A 13,639-nucleotide genomic window follows, 5' to 3' on the forward strand; every position below is an offset into this window, starting at 1 on the left:
TCATCATTTACTTCAGCTAAATCTAGACACTCCAGTTTCGTTTATGGGCTATGTGACGAAGACAATTTACGAATACAATAAAGCTAATTTCACAGGTATCAACACAGAACTTGAAACCTTCTTTTACCATGAATTTCTATCTTCATTTAACAGTCGAGGCATTGATTAAAACTAGACACTCTTTAGAGATAGGGTTTCATCTTTGGTCAGCCAGTACGTCCCTCTAATCCCAATAACTAAATATAAATCTAACCCTTGGTTCACTAGGAAGCTTAAGCAACTAAGGAACAACAAAACCGGTTACACCAGACTGCCAAGCGTGCGGGTACCCGTTCAGCTTGGGACAGACACAATGCCTGTCTAAAATCCTATTGCTCTGCCTTATCCGATGCGAAAGATAAATGCTCTGCACATGATTTTCCCTCACTTATGAAGATTAATCCTAAAAAGTTTTGCAAGCAATCATGCGCTGATCGTGACACCTAGTTTTCCTACACCTAGTTCCCTACAAAGTAAGAACACTCCCATACCAGACAATGAGTGCTCCGCAATATTGAACACCTTCTTCTCATCTGTTTTTACTTCAGAAGTTCACTTTAATCTTCCTAAAGTTCCCGATCTTGATTACCACTACGTGACACCCATTGAAATAACTGAAGAAGACATCGAGTGCCTCATAACCTTAAAGTACCTACTTCAGCCGGTCTTGATGGCAATAATTCCAAAATATTAAGATATACAATTTCAGTGTCTAGTAAATTTTTATTTCACATTTTTGAGCAATCCTTAACTACTCTAATACTACCCTCTGACAGGAAGACAGCTGAAGTAATACCTATATTTGAAACAGGAAACAGAACATTAACTGTAAATTACCGTCCTATATCTCTTACGTGCATTTGCTGCAAAATGCTAGAACATATAATCGCATCTAATGTTTTCCGTCATCTCAAGGACAATAATTTTTTTACGCTAATCAACATGGGTGTAGAAAGAATCATTCCTGCGAAACGCAGCTATTCGAACTACTGACTGACTTAGATTTTAACATGAACGATAACCTACAAACTGATTGCATATTTCTTGACTTCGCCAAAGCCTTCGACCGCGTTGCTCACTGCCGCATGATTTCAATATGATCATACTCCGTCTAGACTCGTTAACTTTATCACGGCTTCGTAACTTCCTTTCGCATCGCCAACAGTTCATCCGTGTTAATAATCTGTCCTCTAATCTTCCCCAGTTACCTCCGGTGTGCCACAGGGCAGCGTTGTCGGTCCATTATTATTTCTTATTGATATAAATGATTTACCTTATAACATTTCTTCCTGTATGCGAATTTTCGCGGATGATTGTATCATCTACCGCCCCATGAAATCTGCTAATGACCACCTGGCACTCCAATGCGATCTTTATCTTATCAAAGAGTTGTGCAAAACGTGGCTAATGACCCTTAACGTATCGAAATGTCAAGGGCAACAATTCAGCCGCAAACATAACAATTCTAGTTATACATACCGTATTCAAGATGACTTAGTGTCTCACGTCTCCCATTACAAATGTCTAGGTGTTAACCTTGCATCACATCTTTCATGGTCATTTCATATCACAGTCATGTGCGCCGTCGCTTCCAAGTCTCTAGGGTACCTACGCCGTAACCTCAAATTCCCCTGCTAATATTCGCAAACTAGCCTGCCTTACTTTTGTTCGCCCACAACTTGAGTTTGCTTCCTCCATTTGGTCTCCTTATCATAACAACATGGTCACCACTTTAGAATCCATCCAAATAGGGCCGCACGAGTCGTCTCAAGAAATTACAACTACCATTCAAGCATCGCTGAGATCAAAACTGATCTTTCTCTAATCTTTAGGCACACGCCCTGACATCGCTCTACTAACAGTATTTCACAAGTATGTACACTCCAGTAGATCATGTTCCTTTCACCTCGATGCCCCATCCCGCACGTCCAAAAGATTGCACAATCATTTCAGTCTTGCACTGATCTATGGTGACACTTTAGATTTCATTTCATCAGCACTTCCACGGGCCGTCAGATTATAGAATAATCTACCAGACAGCATCGCATCTATGTCTAGTCCTGATACATTCCATCACCAACTTATTACACATTTCACTGAAGCCGTCGTTTAGCATGTTCCATATTCATGTTTTAGTTCGTGTTTATTCATGTTTCATATTCATGTGTCAGTTCATATTTTGAAGTTAGGCATTTCGTTTTTTGCTATCTCACGCTTGATGAATTGCGCACTTATTCATGCGCCATGCGCTTTTTATGTTATCGTGTGCTTTAAACTATGTACAATATTTCTTCTCGTTATTTCCGCGTTGCTTAGTCTCCTTTACTGCTAATATGTGAACAAATTTATTTACCATGTATTGTACTTTTTTTTTCCTCTGGTTGTGTATGCACTCTCGAGATTATTCGCCCCCCCCCCCCCCTCTTACACAATGCCCTACGGGCCTGTAAGGTACTTCCAACCAATACACCCTTCGTCCCTTCACCGCATGATCGAGCTACGCACACCTTCAGAAATGTGCGGATTTGAAAAAGACGCGAAACGATGATTCAGTTGAGAGTGCTCCAGTATACCCATCAGAACTCCATTTTCGTTCATCAGGCGGGACAAGGTTTTTTTTTTTTTTTCGCTGAAGGTCAAATGTGCAGTGCACAGCGATTGAAACACCACATCCAGAGATCTTGGTGCCGGCACTGTTCGCGCTATTCGTGGGCGCTGGGGGACGCCGAGCTCGTGCATGTTTTACATGGCATGAAAGACATGAAAACGGCGGTCAATGTGATGCATTGCGACTCCATTTGGCCCCTTCAGCGACCACGCAGTGCCCACCGGTGGCGCACAAAGCGCCGGCTGCCTTGCTGTCCGAGCATCGCGTTTCAATCGCTGAGCACTCTATACCTACGTTGTGCGCTGCGGCCGAAAAACGTACACCGCCACTGCGTCGTTGTGACGTCACATATTTCAAAGCACTTCTATTTTCGTCTTTTCTTTTTTGGCTGAATAAATGTCACGGGAACTCGCAGCTCGGCTGAGTCCAATGCTTCTTTAAAATGCAGCCTAGGCTCTCTTTACCGATCAGCACTTAACTAGGCACGAGTATGCGTTGTAAAACTTCATGACGTCACCGCATTCTGGTGCAGTAACTTTGGGGCGGCGTTACCACCCTTTTGTTTCTACGTCTTTTCTGGCTAACCGAGCGTCGTCCTGAGAGGTTGCTCGTGTTTGCTTCTGCGAAAGCATAATGTTTGAATGCAGCTTAAAGTTCCTGTATTTAGCTTCCCTTTACATTGCCCGGGCAACCACAAATATTACTATGGAGCAATACTAGTCTGTCACTCTGGCTGCTGGATAAGCGCAAATGCGGAATCACAGTATAATGAGCACGGATATAAGGAATTATCCTACACAACGAAGTGGCTTTATGTCACCAAATTTTTCTGTATACCCGGCTTTGAACTAGTCAAGCTGTTCAAAGAAGCAGCTTTATTGGAAACACAATCCTTCTTTCTCTGTCTCAACTGCACAAAAATAAACTTTGATTTGACTAAGTCTTCCATGTCTCTCATATATTTAAGTGTGTGGTGAATATACGCTTCTAACGACTGTAAAGTATAATGACGTTGTCTTCGTGCCGTGTGAGACTTCCTCATAAGGAGAGTTGCACTGTATGCTTAACCTTCCATTCAGTGGACCTAGGTTAGATTGGTGGCCTTAACTGCTAAGTATATTTTATTCAGCCATCGGCTAATGTAGACCGCTTTGGCGCTTTCCCTCCTTTAGAAAGAAATACAGGCAATGCGACACAAACAACTTTAAAAAATAAATTCTGGTGTTTTACGTGCCAACACCACGACATGACAAGGCACGCCCTTGTGGGGGACTCCGAATTTAATTTTGACCACCTAGGGTTCTTCGACGTGCGCCCGATCCACGGCCGTTTTTGAATTTCGCCCCCCATCGAAATGCGGTCCCCGCGGCCGAGAATTTATCCGGCAAACTCGGGCTGAGCAGCGCAACATCATAGCTGCTAAGCCAGCACCGCGGGTCAGGCTTAAACAGCTGTTTGCAAGCACCTAGCCGAAAGGAGCTTTAAGGTACGCATAATATTTTATGCGTTTTCTTAAGGGATTCCTATGGACTTAAAAAAATAAATCCATGAAGCTGCAGTCAGTTCACGTAATTGTTTTGCGATACTGCGGTTCGATACTGCGCTCCTCTAGCTAGTGTCGCTCCAATAATTTTCCATTTTTAATAAGCGTTTGGATTGACTAGTGCATCCGTGTGACTGCTTTGGGTGTTTTCCAGCACAGTATTTTTAACAACACGAACAATAAGCTGTCCAACCGTCTCGTCAGGGTAATAAAAATTCGGCAACATACGCAATGTAGACGCCCCTACTTGTAGCGTCGTTGAAAAATAACTGGCATTTGGTTGTGTCCGTGAGATTCAACATGGATTGAAATATCCTATTCCTTTGTACAAAGCGTTTGTTGTGAATAATGCTGGACTGAATTGCTGTACTTTTTATTACTGCATTTAATCCACATTCGCATTCTGCGCGAAGTATGCGGTCGAGTCATTCGAGATCGATGCACGATGTCTTTTTTTTTTTTTTTTTTGCTTCTCACACGTAGGTCCTGGTACAGCCGACGGCGGCAAACCGAGTGAGTGAATTGCACTTTTCTTTTGTCCGCGTGGATGTCTGCTCTCCACTAACGCTTACTGGCGCAAATTCTTGAGTCGCATATTTTACTGTTTGCCTCGTTTTACTTCCTTATGCACATCGCCCAATGTTTACAGTAGGACTTGGAGACAACGAATTCTCCACATCGAGCAAGCGGAATTTGCTGCCCGATGCTCATGTGAAGTAACTTCCCCATAACATGAGTTGGACATTGGATATGTCGAATTTGGCGGTGATGATGATTTTTTTTGGCATCCCCTTTGAAACGAGGCAGTGACAAATAGTCACCTAGCCTGCTTGAGTTAATCAGGTATGCTACACATACTTTTTATTCTAGCATTTTCGTATACATCTCCTTAATCTTTTTTTTTCTCCCTTCCTTTAAAACTTCTCTATCTACCTTGTTACGGTTACCTATGCCTAGATGTAACGGATAGAGTCGTGTGAACCTCTACCCTATTTTTTTTTCTTCTCACCAATACTCTAAATGTCTCCCTATCTCGACTGCTGACCGGTTGATGCTTCCGTTCACTACAAGTGCTTGTGGAAGTTGTGCGTTAGCTACGGGTATCACGTGGGACGCCCGCTGCCAGCGCCCTCAAGCGGCTGCCAGCGCCCTCAAGCGGCTTCCATGGCCGGCGCTTCAGGACGCACTTTCCGCTCTGGATGCGCTGCACCACTACTCTGACCTCGGAAAATTGATGCACGACACACAATTGCATCTCAACAGAAAGTATATCGAACGCAACGAAAATTCAATGCAAAGACAACGTAATTCGTACAATTTTTGTGAGGGTACTGACATCTAAGGGAAGTGGATGGCAGCTGGTCTAAATATCTAGTATCGCTGACGACATTCTTAGTGACCCTACACGGAGGAACCTTTCTAGGCACAGGACATAATTGCTGACCACTTGGCTTATTTTTGTCGTCAATAAATAGATTCCTTCCTTGCTTTTTTATTCTAGTGTGGAGAAAATCAATCCGCAGTTAACGAACGCTTCACAAGAGATATTTAGGGTCAATAAATGGTCACCTCGAAAAAGTAAGACCATGCATATGCCTACATATAGGCGACGTTTTGATGCATCTAGTTACCTGAGATACTGTTTATACCGTATACGCGCTAACGCTTCGGTAGTGTAATTTGAATGTTTCACCTATTCGTGCAATCTTAGCTGCTCAGGACCCCGGAGTTTTATTACCGCATAGCTGCAATTTCCCGGAGATGTTCCCAAATACATCGTTTTTTTTTCTGAAGCTCAGTCAGCTTTACCGCACGGAGCCGATGCCCACCGACGCTACGTCCCGCATTTGTGGCTATGGGCATGAGGTTGTCAGTTCCCAAACTTTATTAAATGACCGGTCGACCGGCAGCGACAGCCAATCGGCGCGCTGCTGCCAAATATCCCCGGATGTTGTAGTGCGTGCACTTCATCTAGAGCGTGTGACAGTGTTCTGGGGCACGAGTGCTTTGCTTCCTGCTGCTCTCCGTGGATGTGGAGTACGCAGCAAACAATGTTCGTCAAACGTCTGACAATGCCCGGTAATGAGCTTGCGTTATTGAAGAAAACTCCTTCCTTAGCGAGTTACCTCCTGTTTCCCGCATCGGGTATCTACGTTCCTAGCATTTTTCCTGGGCCGATCCCGAAGGTAATGCAATGCAAAACATTTCGCAGTCTGACGCTCCTTCTACTTTCCTCACCCCTGTAGGTGTCAATCTAACCGACAGGTGACGCGACAGAGTTCCGTGGACAGTGACTCCGCGCTATTCTCAGCCGCAATTTGCTCAGAAAAATAATCGTCGTTGATCGACTTCCGCAAAAGGCTGAGTCGGCTTCCGAATTTTGAATCGTGCGCCGCGGCTTGGCTTTCAGGGCGGTGACAAGGCGGTAGCTCCTTAACTCAGACACTTCGGCTTGGTTTCATTTCCTGCCTCGTCTTTATTTTGCCTTATCACAGGATTGTGTGTTCCTTCGTTTTGTTTTTCTTCTGTAAGCCCTGGGGTTTCTGCTGATGCGCGCGATCCTTGGTTTTTGCATTTATCTACTTCCCCTAGCCTTAGACTTGGTGGCAAGTCTGCGCTTAGTGCTGGTCTCGTTTCTTTTTTTTTTCCGTATTGTTTCCCCAGCGCGGCGCATATCGTCGATCGGAATAAGCAAACGTGAATTCGCCGACACAACTGCTATTGTTGCAATGCGGACTTGTTGGCATGGGGGGGAGGGGAGCATCTTGGAATATTACTGTAGCGCACATACGAACGATGACGCAATATCACAGAGATCGCGCCATATCTATGTCTTTCATGTGCCTTCTTGCGTGCTCGTCTGTATGCGCTACAATATTACAACTGCTATCGCCGCGGTGTATAACAAATCCCCACTACAATAGTCCGGTTGGCCACATATAGCTGAGAAGAAAAAACAGTAGTACGAAATAAACAAGCAGGAGACGAGTAACACTCTTCTGAGCAGTCCTGCGTACTGGTCTCGTCCTTGTTTCTTTCGCGCTGCTGTTTTTTTTCCTTCTCAGTTATGTGGGCAACTTGCTCAAGAAAACGTTTTACTGGCCACCTCGGCTACGGTTAACGCGAAGGGCTCGGAAACCGACTTCAGAGAAAGAGAGAGAGACAAACGGTTTTTGAGAAGAAACAAAAGGCTACCCCTGTGGTGCTCCCGGTGAGGTGCCTAGATAACGTTGATTGCATACAAAACTAAAAAAAAAACGACAAAAAAAGAGAAAAAGAACATGCACGACGCGACAGCTGTTCGTGCACTTATTTCTTCGTCCTTTTTCCTAGTGCTGAGTGTTTGTTTGTAACCATAAGGCTAATCCAACTAGCTCAATTTGTGCTCCTAATTCACCTGATCACCTTGATTCTTCCGCTCTTCCACAACAGGTATAACGTAGCACTCGAGGAATTTCGCACACGCGCTGTCTGCCCCGTTGACACGCAGGTCTCTTGTACGGCAAGATGGTCATCTGCTCGGTGCGCCAGGACAGCTCCCAGAACCTGTGGGTGCGCCTGCCCGAGGGCGTCTGCCACGTCTTCGTCGCCCTGGGTCTGACGCAGTCCGATGGAAGCGTGCAAGAAGGTACTCGCCGTTGCTGACCAGTGGGGTCACCTAAATCTTGTCTTGTTTTTCTCTAATCGTGAGGTAGTAAGGCATAAGCGCTAGTGTGCCGTGGATTGGGTACACGTTGAAGAATGCCAGGTGGTCAAAAGCAATCCGGAGTCCTCCCCCACTGCGGCGTGCCTCGTAATCATATGGTTTTTTGGCACGTCAAACGCCAGAATTTAATTTGCTCTATGATGTACAGCACCGTGACCGGTGTCGAACCGATGTTAAATTTACCGAGAGCAGACGCTGCAGTCGAAGGTGCTGTGACGTCAGCAAAGCTGGAGCACTGAAAGTGGCAATAAGTCACGGGGCACCCGTCGTGGGTTGCGACACAATACACGAAACACTATTTTCAAGTTACGTTTCCAGACTGCTCCTTCCTTCCTCCCCCCCCCCCCCTCAAAAGAGAAATGCCACCCTTACCTTGAGAGGAGGCTTGATAAGCTAAAGAATTTTTGGAAACAAAACATTGTTCGAAGCCAACTTGTAGTTCCCACTACAGCAAGCCGTGACGTCACATATTTTGACGGAATCTACTCGGGTGTAATTATTTTATCGGTACAGATGTACCATTCTACATACTAAAAGAGCCTTACTTAACTTAGTAAGCTTCAAAGATTCTTACTGCTCCACCACGACCCAAAAAAACGATAAAAAGGAAACTTGAAAAACATATAACGTCAACACTTACCTACCGGCGCTGGGATTCTGGCACGAAACTCAAAAAAAGGAATGTTTGCTCTTGATTTTTTCTTCAAGTAATCAAAATTAGCGAAAATTATTTTGGAGGATTACTTTATGGTTTTACCTGATTGAGTTTTTATCTTTAGTATCCAGTTAAACCAACAACGAAGTAAAAGAATACTGAGTGTAATGTATCCACGGTTGTCGCAGTAATAAACGCAGCGAATGACTGCCCCGGGCACACCCACCTGCTTGTTCTTTTGTCGTAATACTTCTGTGCAGCGTGAACAGCCATGCAAGAACGAATAGCTGAAGCAATGAACCCAACCGGAAATTCGGCAGCGGGTTGTTATGCAGCGAGTACGCATACACAATACTTCGATCACTTATAGAAGCTTATGTCAGCAAGATTTATTTTCATGGCGAGCATGCCCCCCCCCTCCCCCCTCCAGTGCACCTTCCATAGTTCTGAGAGCTTCAAGCAAGAAAGAAATTAGTTTAATTGGCGACAATCAATGACTTCGGCGAGCCTGATGGGAGGGCATGTTCCGCTGTTGGGATTAGGCCACGTGTTCTATAGTTTCCGAACAATAGACGCTTGATAGTTTGCGCTCGGAATCCCTAGTTTTTGCCCTCGTACCACTGTGGTCTTTTCGTTGTTTTTGCGAAGCAAACTAGAAAATAAATCCTTTCTCTCTTTCAGGCCTTTCTTCTCTCGTTCTTGTACGCCTGTTCACCGCCCCACCCACTCGTATACCAGCTGTAGCCCGCTCGAATTGTTAGTGACAGCATTCCAGGCTTGCATGATAAAGTCAGCCCAGGAGGTCGTTTCGACGTCGATGTGATTACCAACGTGCCACCACTAGAGTCTGCGACATATCTCATTGCTGTCAATGATACGTATCCGTTGAAAGCATTGGAAGCGGTACGCAATTTTTTTTTTAGACCGATGAAGAACTTGTCCGAAAATGCATTGGCGAGGTAGCAGTAAATGCGTAAGAAATGCGCTAGCATTACGTCGCACCTCTGTGAGGTCCCGGATCCATGTCTCAAACCGCGCTCAGCGCATTGGAAAGTGTTCTTCAGGAGCTCACTCGACACTCGTCCTGCTTCTTCGAGGAGCGAACTGCAGCTGACGGTGGTCAGGAGCGCACCCCCGTCAGTTGCACTATACATACATATATGCTACTTTGAGACTGTTAATGCTAACGCATTAACTACTCGTAGACTGCGGTCCGAACGGAAGACGTAAAATTATTATTATTCTTTTTTTGCGCTCGCTCGTTTTTGGTGATTTCTGCGTCCGCGGCTTAGATTTACTACGAATATCTGTCTTTCGCCCAAGTGGAAGCTTTAGCTCGGTGCCACCTACCTAAATGCATGGGAATGGAGAAATAGTTTTTGTCTCGGGAACTACGGCAACGATATTGATCAGGTTTGTTTCATTCAAAAAAAGAAATCAATGTCCATTCTTTCCAGTAACTAAATTGTTTTATTTAGGTTGCGAATTATTTGCGCATTTAAAATTTTCAAACTTCTAGACAGCTTAACTGTCAAGCATAGAACTCTAACTCAGCAATAAGAAAGGACATCAAAATTCTGTAAAATTGTCCTAATAATAAATTTAAGGTCGGCAAAATTTATTTAGTTACTTATTTTTTATTTCTTTATTTATTTTTTTATGTATTTATTTATTCATTCATTCATTCATTCATTCATTTATTTATTTATTTATTTATTTATTTATTTATTTATTTATTTATTTATACCTATAGCGCCGAGAAGACGTACTACAGGTAGGATATAGGGTTACAAGGTTGAAAAAATAACCACGGCCAAATATTTCTATAAAATACAAAAGAGCGAGTAGAAGAAGCTATGAGCATTGCTGCAAATATGAAAACAAAAGCAATACACCGCTTTTAAATATTGCCCTAAATTGTGAGTAACACTTAGACAAAACATTTGTGAAGGTCGCAATATTTGCACGTAAGCAGTAAACTCATAAGCCAAGTTTGTCTGCTCGAGATTCTGATAAATGCCGTTTACACAACTGCGATATATGTTTTCGTGGAAGGATTTGTAAACGCCATGCTTTTATATTTTTTTCTTGAAACTGGCCGATTTACGGCAATTTTTGTAAGGCATACAATCTCCTGAATAAAAATTCCGCTATGTTTAGTACAGTTTGACTTTCTTCATTCAAATTGCTCCAGTGGTCGTCTCATCAAGGCATTGCTGCGTTTCACATGTATTTTGAGCAATAAAATCTGAGTTCGCCCTGAGCTTAAGGTTCCTATTAATGTTCCCCCATTTAAATCACGTCGTTATCGCTTAAATGCTGTTCGGCATTTTAGGAGTGACAGAAAAAAAAATGGCTGTGGCTTAGCTAAGGTTAAGCCCAGGATGCGAAGCATACTAGCCTTTATTTTAGTTGTTGAACCACTGTTTAGCCTGGTGAACTGCTGTTGCTTGGCTATATTTGGTTCGGCTAGACGAAGAAACAACTCATGCGTTACTCTGCTTCGCCTTCAAGAGTAGAACGCGACAGCGTTCCCGTCGCCCCGCCAAGGGGTGTAAGACAATGGGCTACGGCGCAGCGACTACGCGCCCCGCATTGGACGCGGTGAGCGTCGAGCAACGCAGCGTTCGGCGAGGCAACGAAATGTGCGCCTGAGCAAGCGACGCATGCCTGAGCCCTAGAAACAGCTCGTTTCTAAGGCAACACCGCATTCACTAGAGGCGCTTTTGTACCGCTTTGAAGCATCGTACTCGTGGCTCAGTGGTAGCGTCTCCGTCTCACACTCCGGAGACCCTGGTTCGATTCCCACCCAGCCCATCTTGCAAGAGTTGAGCCAAAGCCACCTAGAAACAAGCGCAGCTGCTTATATACCGCCGCGACGCCGCGAGCGACGGCGCGAGTTGGAGCCCAGTTTCTCCTCTGTCGTGACGTCACGGTGTCACGTGGTCAGCCTTGAAGGCGACGCCGCGAGCGACGGCGCGAGTTGGAGCAACACCCTCTGAAGAATATTGAGAGGGTGTTGGTTGGAGCCCCGTTTCCCCTCTGTCGTGACGTCACGGTGTCACGTGGTATGGCATGGGGTCAAAGGTCATTGAAGGCGACACCGCCGCGCCTGAGGAGCTGGGTTGAGCTCTAGTAATATGCTTCGCATAAAATGGCTGTGGCTTAGTTAAGCCCAGGATGCGAAGCATACTAGCCTTTAGTTTAACGCGAGAGCGTTAAGGAGCTCGTGTCGCAGAAAAGCCGGTGTCGTCGGCTCAGGCGCACGTTTCGTTGTCGCGCCGAACGCTGCGTTGCTCGACGCTCACCGCGTCCGATGCGGGGCGCGTAGTCGCTGCGCCGTAGCCCATTGTCTTACACCCCTTGGCGGGTCGACGGGAACGCTGTCGCGTTCTACTCTAGAAGGCGAAGCTTAAGCGTCCGCTTTGTAGCTGTTATGACGTCATATAGTAGCTACGCGGCCGCGCGCGGCGCAGCAAGGAAGAGCGTGGTTGTGCGGCTAGTATGCTTCGCATAAAAGAAATTGCGCAGATGCCACTTACTCTGGGAATCGATGTTGTGCAAATCATTTTACGGGCAGCTGGTTATCCAGCATCGTTCGGTGCTCGTCGGTCACCAGATGGGCAAACGTTTCTGCATAAACAGTTGTGCGTGTTACGTGAGTTTCAGTGAGACGACAAAAAGAGAGATTTCTCATGTCATACATGTCACGTCAAACATGTCTTGGCATGGCATGCATGTTATGATATATATCCAGTTAAAGAGCGGCCATGACAGCGTAAGAGGGCAGATCGTGACATGCATGTCATGTCATTTATGCCATGTCATGCAATGCCATTCATGTGATCAGGTGGCATATCCTGATATATATCCAGGTAAGGAAACGACGATGTCATCGCGATAACGAAACAAGACAGATAGACAGACAGACTGATGGAAAGACGGATGGCCAAACAGACTGATGGATAGACAGAGGGCCAAACAGACTGATGGATAGACAGACGGACAGATTGATTGATTGATTGATTGATTGATAGATTGATTGATTGATTGATTGATTGATTGATTGATTGATTGACCCAGGCCTAGCCCTGAGCGTGGAGCGGCTGCGGGCGGTGGACGGGGCCCAGGCGCTCGTGTCCGTCGACTACGCCGTGCTGACGTCCAACACCGACGGGTTCGGCCGCAGCCTGAACACCTTTATGGGGAACGTGCCCGCGCGCTTCAAGCGCCACTTCGACGGCATCGAGGTGCGCGGCATACCGGTCGCCGACTACACGGACGCCAGCAAGATGACCGCGCTCAACACCGCCATCGGCGTGAGTCCTTGCGCGCTAATTCGTCCGGGTCCAGTTGAAATTCGATTCGAAATTCTCCACCAGTGTTCGAGGCAACGCAACAGGACGGGAGACAACGCAGACGCTTACTCAAGACACTCGCATTATTGCAGCGAATATGTGCGGGCATTTTCGCTTTAGACCATACAGAAAGTTTCGAAACCGAACTCACCGGCTACAATTCGTAAATTGCAATACGGGCTGTAAACTGACTAACTACAAGGGGTATTGGGAATTTTTGAGACTTAATTGATTATACAATCCGATCTCTCACGCAAGTAATACCTGCATCTACTATTTCGCCTAAAGGAGTACAATTGTGCTATTTGTAAGAGGGGATTTTTAAACTTCTACCGTCACTGTTGTCTGCGAGATTTCTCTCTACTGCGAGAAATAGTACAACGTTCGCCTCGGTGAACACTCACACGAGCTGCACCAGAAGGAAGGGAATAACACTGCTCTCCATTGTGGCGCGAGTGTGTTGTGCTCACCATAGTTTCGCGCATGAGAGTTAATCGAAGGATACCGACAGGCCTACGCGCGCTTGATGAAGGAAGTGTACACGGTGGACTATAACCCAGAGCGTGCTAGGACGCGAAGTAGAATAACACACGCAGATTCAACGCGTAACGTTCAAAATCTATATGGCGCGAAGCGTTTTTCAGTTAGCGAGGTGTAGAATCAGTAGCGGATGGCCACGGTTACAGCCTCGTCGCATGTAGCTGCTAGCTGTCTGCTTTACTAGGAATAG

General features: G+C 45.6%; 1 protein-coding gene across 1 annotated transcript; it reads left to right on the forward strand.

The window, feature by feature from the left end:
* Positions 1-4,232: 4,232 nt before the first annotated feature.
* On the forward strand, positions 4,233-13,029 carry LOC129382578 (uncharacterized). Its single transcript, XM_055066729.1, has 3 exons — positions 4,233-4,703; positions 7,681-7,818; positions 12,635-13,029. Exons 2-3 carry the CDS (start codon positions 7,698-7,700, stop codon positions 13,027-13,029), a joined length of 516 nt encoding a protein of 171 aa, XP_054922704.1. The 5' UTR covers positions 4,233-4,703; positions 7,681-7,697.
* The last annotated feature ends 610 nt before the right edge of the window (positions 13,030-13,639 follow it).

Source organism: Dermacentor andersoni, chromosome 6 (genome assembly GCF_023375885.2).
Source record: "Dermacentor andersoni chromosome 6, qqDerAnde1_hic_scaffold, whole genome shotgun sequence".
Classification (NCBI taxonomy): domain Eukaryota; kingdom Metazoa; phylum Arthropoda; class Arachnida; order Ixodida; family Ixodidae; genus Dermacentor; species Dermacentor andersoni.